This window comes from Cynara cardunculus, assembly GCF_001531365.2.
Source record: "Cynara cardunculus var. scolymus isolate 2C chromosome LG 2, CcrdV1, whole genome shotgun sequence".
NCBI classification, from domain to species: Eukaryota; Viridiplantae; Streptophyta; class Magnoliopsida; order Asterales; family Asteraceae; genus Cynara; species Cynara cardunculus.
Genome location: NC_037529.1, coordinates 26,041,515 through 26,049,838, shown reverse-complemented (window position 1 = coordinate 26,049,838; position 8,324 = coordinate 26,041,515). Strand labels below are relative to the sequence as shown.

Below are 8,324 nucleotides of genomic sequence, written 5' to 3'. Positions count from 1 at the left end.
GCAATATTTGATCATACGTTTTTGTTGGAGACGATAGAAACTCCCGTTTTTAATCTAGGCGTAGGATTGTCTAGATTAATAGGTTGTTATTTTTCGCCTCTTTATTTGTTTTGTAATCGTTTCACCCTTCCCCTTTGGTGGACGATGCTTATTAAACTCTAGTTTTCCGTTTGAATTTTTGGGTTCAAGTTAAATCTTAGCTTATGTTTTTTCCCAGGGTGTTACAAGTTGGTATCAGAGCCCTAGTTTAAGCGAACTAGGTATGGAATTAAGCTGCCTAGACTTAAGCTGAAAATCGTAAGTGTTAATTTGTGCGTTGTGGGTAGGTCTTTTAAGATAGAAGAGTTTTAGAGTCATCAGAGTTACATAATACATGAATTATAACGATGGTGTTGAGGATTCTTATGTATAACCTATTCAAAATTCCACTTAGCTAATGTTATTTTGAGCAAGTTGTTACATAAGCGTGCTTGAACTCATTATTGTTACAAGAATTTATGTTTGTGTCAGTGCCATATTATGTTAATTCTGTATTCTTTCTCTCCTAACGCTCTTCCGCTATCTTGCATGGCAGTCCTTATGGTGAACACTCGGAGTAGACGAGATACCTCACCGGATGGTGTCGAGCGGTGACTGAATCCACCGCGGATCAACCGCCTCGAACCACCATCGCAAGGGTTCATCCTAGGCAAGACGCCACAGGTGGTGGGGTTGATCAGGTTTCCCAAGTTGACATTGCCACATCTAATCCTGTAATCGAGGAGGAAACCCCGGAGTCAAGAATGATGGGCACGATGATGAATGCTATGAATAGAGCTATGGCCCAACAACAAGAGTTCTTTATGAAGTTGTTGGAGGATAGAGATGCTAACAACCGTAAGCATGAAGCAGTTGTCAATAATATTACTATTGGAGGATCTGGGGGTACCGAAAATGGAATCCCAACCCAGGAGTTAGCGACGATTGAGGCGAGACAAATGAGTAGAGTTTGCTCTTACAAGACTTTTCTATGTTGCAAACCACCGGAATTCGTGGGATCTGATGATCCTGTGGTGTGCATGAATTGGCTTCGGGAAATCGAGCAAGCCTTCCGGGCTTGTGACTGTGATGAGGGGCAAAAAGTGAAGTTCGGCTCTCAAATGCTGAGGGGTGCAGCTCTTACCTGGTGGAACATTGTCATCTCAACCATCGAGGTTACAGAATTGACCAAAATGAGTTGGGCCACGTTCAAAGAGAAAGTGATGGAAGAATATTGCAATGAACAAGAGATGGACCACATCGAAGAAGAGTTCCGAACCCTGAAGAAGGGAAATTTGTCAGTAAAGGACTACACCCGACTCTTCATGGAAAAGCTAAATTTAGTGGGATATGTGGCCCCGACGAAGAAGGATAGGATGAAAGCCTACCTCAAAGGGCTGCCTGCGGACATGATGGTGATGGTTAGGAACTCAAGAGCCTCCACCCTTAGGGAGACAATCGAAGAGGCCAAAGTCATGGAATCGGTTTATGTTAAAGGAAAAGAAGAAAGGATGTCGAGTGGTGAGAAGAGGAAGTGGGAAAGGCCTTATGCACCATCCAAAAACCCAAACCATTTCGGCAGCAACAATCGCGGAGCCTATCCCAAACAAGAGTCTAGATGGTGTCCCAAATGCCACAATAAACATCACGGCACGTGTAGCACCAACTCTACTACCACCAAATGCTTTAAGTGTGGGAAGGCAGGCCACACACGAAACGAGTGTCCGGTCAAGGGACCCATATGTTTTGGGTGCGAGGAGCCGGGTCACTTCAAGAATGATTGCCAAAAGTTGAAAACAGGTGGGAGTCAAGGAAGAAAAGAGGGAACCCCAAAAGCAACCGGTCGAGCCTTTCAGATGTCGAGAGAAGAAGCAAAGGCGTCGGCGGATGTAGTGTCGGGTACGTTTCTTATTAACTCCGTACCTGCACACGTGCTTTTTGATTAAGGTGCTTCATGTTCCTTTGTGTCCACTAAATTCTATCAACACTTGCATACGCCTACTAGTACTCTAGAAGATGCATTGATCATAGAGATAGCGAATGGTAGTCGAGTTTTGGTGCATGAAATTATTAAAGGTTGCGTGTTAGGAATTGAGGGAAAGGAATTTCGTGTGGATCTCATACCCATGGCTATAGGTGGATTCGATGTCATAATTGGGATGGATTGGTTGGTAGAGAACCAAGCGGAGATCGTATGCTCTAAAAAGTTGATCCGAATCCCTTTGACGGGCGAGGACGCAGTGCTGGTTTATGGAGAAAGAAGGAAGGGAAATGTAGTACTCTTATCCACGGCAAAGGCACGTAAATGTCTAGCTAAGGGATGCTCCTCGTACATTGCGTACGTGTTGGATACCAAACTTGAGAAAAGAAAAATTGAAGATGTGAATGTGGTCAACGAATTTCCCGATGTTTTCCCTGATGACTTACTTGGTTTACCGCCTGATAGGCAGGTGGAGTTCCGGATCGACCTCATTCCGGGAACCGCTCCTATTGCTAGAGCCCCTTACCGCTTGGCGCCATCCGAAATGCTAGAGTTGATGTCTCAATTACAAGACCTCCTAGAGAAAGGGTTTGTTAGACCGAGTTCGTCTCTGTGGGGAGCTCCAGTTTTGTTTGTGAAAAAGAAAGACGGCACCATGAGGATGTGTATTGACTACAAAGAGCTCAATAAGGCGTGAAGAACAAATATCCCCTTCCTAGGATAGACGACCTTTTTGACCAACTCCAGGGAGCAAGTTTCTTCTCTAAGATTGACCTTCATTCGGGGTATCATCAAGTGCAAGTAAGAGAAGATGATGTGTAGAAGACAGCTTTTAGAACATGATATGGACACAATGAATTTTTGGTCATGCCTTTCGGTTTGATGAATGCACCTGCAGTATACATGGACTTGATGAACAGAGTGTGTCGACCATTCCTTGATAAGACTGTGATAGTGTTCATTGACGATATACTCGTTTATTCCAAGGATGAGGCGGATCATGAACAATACCTTCGAGAAATTCTCGAAGTATTAAGAAAAGAGAAATTATATGCAAAATTCTCCAAGTGCGACTTTTGGCTGAGTGAAGTCCAATTCTTGGGTCATGTTGTCACTCGAGACGGAGTAAAGGTGGATCCATCCAAGATCGAGGCGATGATGAATTGGGAACCACCAAAGAGTCCGTTCGAAATTCGAAGTTTCTTGGGTCTGGCGGGTTATTACAGGAGATTTATCCAAGATTTCTCCAAGGTCGCTTCTTCCTTGACAGCATTGACTAGGAAGAACGTGAAGTTCATCTGGACAGAAAAGCAAGAAAATGCTTTTAGAACTTTTCAAAAGAAATTATGTGAAGCCCCGATTCTCTCCTTGCCAAAAGGATCCAAAGACTTCGTAGTTTTTAGCGATGCTTCGAAAATGGGATTGGGTTGCGTCCTGATGCAAAGGGGAAAAGTGATAGCTTACGCCTCAAGACAACTCAAAGATCACAAGAAAAATCATCCCACGTACGATTTAGAGCTAGCGGCGGTGGTGTTTGCCTTAAAGCTTTGGCGACATTACCTTTATGGCACCAAGTGCATGCTTTTCACCGATCACAAGAGTTTGAAATAAATCTTTGATCAGAAAGAATTAAACATGAGACAACAGTGTTGGCTTGAGCTATTCAAGGACTATGATTGCGAGTTACTATACCACCCGGGTTAGGCTAATGTAGTTGCGGATGCTTTGAGCCGAAAGGAGTATGGTAGTGGGATGAAGGCCGTTCTTACCAGGATCGATGTAATGTCCAATTTAATCGATCGGATCAAAGCGGCGCAGTCTGAAGCACTTTTGGAAGGAAATCTCAAGAATGAAGCAATGATGAAACAAAACTTACTTCTTACGGAAGACGACCGTGGTTTAAAGTTGTTTCAAGGACGTATATGGGTACCCAAAATTGGAGGCAATTGTGAATTGTTGCTAGAAGATGCGCACAAATATAAATACTTCATTCATCCGGGTAGCACCAAGATGTATCGGGACTTGAAATTGACATATTGGTGGCCCGTTATGAAGCTTGATGTGGCTCGTTACGTAGAGAGGTGCGTGACTTGTTTGCAAGTGAAAAAGGAGCATCAACGACTTTATGGCAGCCCTCAATCTTTGGAAAACCCCGAATGGAAGTGGGAGCATATTAAGATGGATTTCGTGACCAAACTGCTGAAAACCCTAAGGGGTCATGATACGATATGGGTAGTGGTTGATCGACTGATAAAGAGCGCTCACTTCTTGGCAATGCGTGAATCGTTGCCAATGGAGAAGCTTTCCATGTTATACATCAACGAAGTAGTCTCAAGGCACTGTATACCGTTATCAATAGTATTGGATCGAGATAGCCGTTTCACCTCTCATTTCTGGAGCGGCTTATAGAAAGAGTTGGGAACGAGGGTGAAGTTGAGTACCGCTTACCATACTCAAACCGATGGTTAGAGTGAAAGAACCATTCAAACCCTTAAAGACATGCTTAGATCATGTGTTATCGACTTTGGTGGGAATTGGGATTCTCACCTACCCCTTGTGGAGTTCACCTACAACAATAGCTATCATTCCAGTATCGGGATGGCACCTTTCGAGGCGTTGTATGGGCGAAAATGTAGAACTCCAGTGTGTTGGCTAGAAGCGGGTGAGAAACAATTTACTGGTCCCGAGATCGTTCAGGAAACGGCCGACAAGGTGAGGTGTATTCGGGAACGCTTGAAGGCGGCTCAAGATCGACAAAAGAGTTACGCAAACAAGAAGATCCGACCTATGGAATTCCAAGTGGGCGACAGTGTAATGCTAAAAGTGTCCCCTTGGAAAGGCATTATCCGTTTTGGAAAACGCAGGAAGTTAAGTCCCCGTTTCCTTGGGCCGTTTAAAGTCCCGGCCAGGGTAGGACTTCAAGCTTACAAATTAGAACTATCCCCTGAGATGGCCGGAATCCACAACACTTTTCATGTGTGTTACCTTCGTAAGTGTTTGGCGGAAGAAGAAAGTGTAATACCACTTTCGGAAATTCATGTGGATAAGGACAACTGTTGTATTGAAGAACCGGAAGTCATCTTGGAAAGAAAAACCAAGGTGTTGAGACACAAAGAAATTGTCATGGTTAAAGTACAATGGAAGCAACACCGAGGGTCAAACATAACATGGAAAGCAGAAGAGGACTTGAAGAGGCGTTACCCTCACCTTTTCACGTGAGCTAAAATTTCGAGGACGAAATTAAATCCAAGGTGGGAAGGATTGTAACACTCGAGTTTTTTTTTCTTTTTCCCGTAATCTCTGTTCAGTTCACGTTAAGGAATTCCTTCTCGTTAGTGATATTTATGTTTTATAATTGCAAGTTTATAACCTTTAGTCAATAGGCCCTTTCTTTTTTTTCTTTTCAAAAAAAAATCCAATTCAATAAAGTGATTGAAAAGATGAAAAAGGGGGTGGGGGCTGCAGACTAGTGGATTTTGGTCTTATCCTACCCTCACTAAACTTGATATTAGGTCACTCTTTCTTCTTGGGTGGAAAGAAAGAAAGAAAAGAAAGGAAAAAAGGAAAGAGTAAAAAAGGGGTTGGATCGTGGGAACTGAAAAGGATATATAGAGAGATCTGGTGAAGGAGGGTACAGTTCTCGTTCAAGAGAAGGAGAGGGGAGATCATCTTTTGGGGTCTGTGGAGAAACAGATTTGTAGAAGAACAGCCGTAGCTGCCGTCGCACAAAGAAGAGGACCATGGCTGCTGATTAAACTCGAGCAACACACCACAACTGCTGTTTTTGGCCGAAAGATTGAAGGACAGTCGAAGTTGCTGTCGAGCATGAAAGGCAGCCGTAACTGCCTGGCTTAAAAGAAAAACACAGGCTGTTGGTTTGAAGGACAAAAAAAACAGCATTGTAACTGCTGGTTTGAGGGACGAAAAACATCATCTTAGCTGCTAGTTTGAAAAGCAAAAACAGCGTCGTAGCTGCTGTTTGTCTGCGTGACATGCCGATATGAAACAGCCATCTTAGCCGTTGTTTGGGCGAAGAAAACAGTCAAGTTCGAAGCAGCTATTGCTGCTATGGGTCACGCAGCAGACAGGTAGGAAACAGCCGTCTTAGCCGCTGTTTGGGCGAAAAAAACAGTCAAGTTCGAAGCAGTTGTTGCTGCTGTGGGTCACGCAGCAGACATGTAGCAAAACAGTAGCCTTAGCTGCTATTTGGGCGAGGGTTGTCGCTGCAGTCAGACGCGCGCAGCAGGTAGAAGACGAAGTGCAGCAGTTGCAGTTGTTGTGACGCGAGGAAAGCAGCCGTAGCTGCTGTTGAGGCACGAAGAAGCAGTTGTTGCTGCTATTGGGTCACGAAAGGCAGTCATAGCTGCTGTTGGGTCGCGATGGGGCAGCCGTAGCTGCTGTTTGAGGCTGCCTTATTTAACCAAGATCTGCTTCCACTTCAGCTTTTGTTCTTAGAATTTCCGGGACTCTCCTAATTCCTACAAATGTGAGTTCATCTAAATTCATTCCATGAAAATTTAGCTTTTACTTATCATATGCCTCAACTTCATGTATCTACTTATTTAGATTAAATGAAGATGTTTTTGGGAAAAAGAGAGCAAACATGGGAAATCCAATTATACTACTATGTTGAGTTTAGATGAAAGGATCAAATCACTTAGTAGAATACTCTCTTTCAATGTGTTGTCGACCATTAAACTCTAAAACCCTCATGCCCCTAGTTTAGAGTTCTTTTTTTAGCAAAGTGGGGTTATTTTGCTTGTGTTAAGACGAGCGTAAGGTTCTATTATTAAGTAGGTACTATTATGCTTATGATAACGGATTCAAGCATATCACTAGAATATAGAGGGTTTGAAAGCATGAAGTTTGTTTCATTGTATTGGTGTGAAGGGTGGTGTGAGTTGGAATTAGGCATAATGATCATTATGTAAATTCCAAATCACCTTCTCACTCTCATTCAGAAATAGGCATTGCGATTATTATGTAATTTCTGAGATAAAGAGCTTGAGATCACGACCGACTACATGACTGGTTAGGTTGACGTCAATGGTATTAAACCTGTACATGATGCTCTATAACGTTGAATTATGACTTACTTTGTGTTTCATCATAATTAACGGTAAATCGGGTCTCCCCCGTCATCTTCGGATGTTCTGACCCCCCCAGTGAAATTTAGAATCTTTTATTCTCCTTGTATCGTTTAAATTTACGTCATTTATGTGTTCATCCATGCTTACATGTATATTGGGTTAGTGGTTCATTTATTTTCACTATTGGGACTCACTAGGCGTAAGCCTAACACTCTTTCTTGTAATGACTTGTTGTCAGGTTCCTTTAGCGGCGGGACTCAAAATGGTTGATGGGAGCGTTGTTTCGTAAAAGGCATTTCGTGTAGTTAAGCTTTTGGTGTTTTGGAACGTTGCAATATTTGATGATACATTTTTGTTGGAGACGATAGAAACACTCGTCTTTAATCTAGGCATAGGATTGTCTAGATTAATAGGTTGTTATTTTTTGCCTCTTTATTTGTTTTGTAATCGTTTCACCCTTCCCCTTTGTTGGACGATGCTTATTAAACTCTAGTTTTCCGTTTGACTTTTTGGGTTCAAGTTAAATCTTACCTTATGTTTTTTTCCCAGGGTGTTACAACGATCTTTGAAAGAGTGCAACCGGTGACATGGTTGCTGCTAGGATTATTTGCAAGAGGTAGAAGCAATGAGAGAGGAAAAGTCAAGGGAGGAAAGTCTAGGTCAAAATCTATACTGAAAGGCGGTGTTTCAAGTGTGGTGAACTTGGGCATTACAAAGAAAACTGTCCTAACAAGATAGTAGGATGGAGCAAAGACAAGAACAAGAACAACAAAGGAACGACACAAGAGAAGCAAGAGGCTACTTATGCTTCGGGAGAAGGGAGCAACAATGATTGCTACTTTATCACTTTTGATGAAGAAATACCCGGTAAGTGGATTCTTGATTTGGATTTCTCTTACCATATGTGATGGAGACCTATGTGAGAGCACTCGTTTATGGCATAGGCGACTTGGGCATATGTCGAAAAAAGGTTTAAATTTGCTTGGTAAAGAAGGTTTGCTGAAGAACTTGAAGAAGCCTTCATGGATTTTTGTGAGCATTAGGTATATGGTAAAGCATACCGGGTTACACAAAAGAAAAGACATTTTAGACTATGTGTAGACATATGTTTAGGGTCCGGTTTCAGTTACTTCCAAGGGAGGTTCCAGGTATTTTGAATTTTTGTGGTTGATCATTCTAGATATGTCTGGATTTATTTTCTGAAGCATAAGAATAAGGTATTTGACACATTCAAT

General features: G+C 42.6%; 1 protein-coding gene across 1 annotated transcript; it reads left to right on the top strand.

The window, feature by feature from the left end:
• Positions 1–373: 373 nt before the first annotated feature.
• LOC112506022 lies at positions 374–4,408 on the top strand. Its single transcript, XM_025110052.1, has 5 exons — positions 374–406; positions 600–1,917; positions 2,107–2,601; positions 2,898–3,599; positions 3,714–4,408. Exons 1-5 carry the CDS (start codon positions 374–376, stop codon positions 4,406–4,408), a joined length of 3,243 nt encoding a protein of 1,080 aa, XP_024965820.1.
• The last annotated feature ends 3,916 nt before the right edge of the window (positions 4,409–8,324 follow it).

What these genes read in the sequence shown, in the direction of transcription:
- LOC112506022 (XM_025110052.1), top strand. Translation starts at nt 374, where the DNA reads ATGAATTATAACGATGGTGTTGAGGATTCTTAT. An exon ending in GTCGGCGGATGTAGTGTCGG is followed by an intron (nt 1,918 to 2,106) that starts GTACGTTTCTTA and finishes GTTGCGTGTTAG; the next exon opens with GAATTGAGGGAAAGGAATTT. An exon ending in GCTTTTCACCGATCACAAGA is followed by an intron (nt 3,600 to 3,713) that starts GTTTGAAATAAA and finishes AGGCTAATGTAG; the next exon opens with TTGCGGATGCTTTGAGCCGA.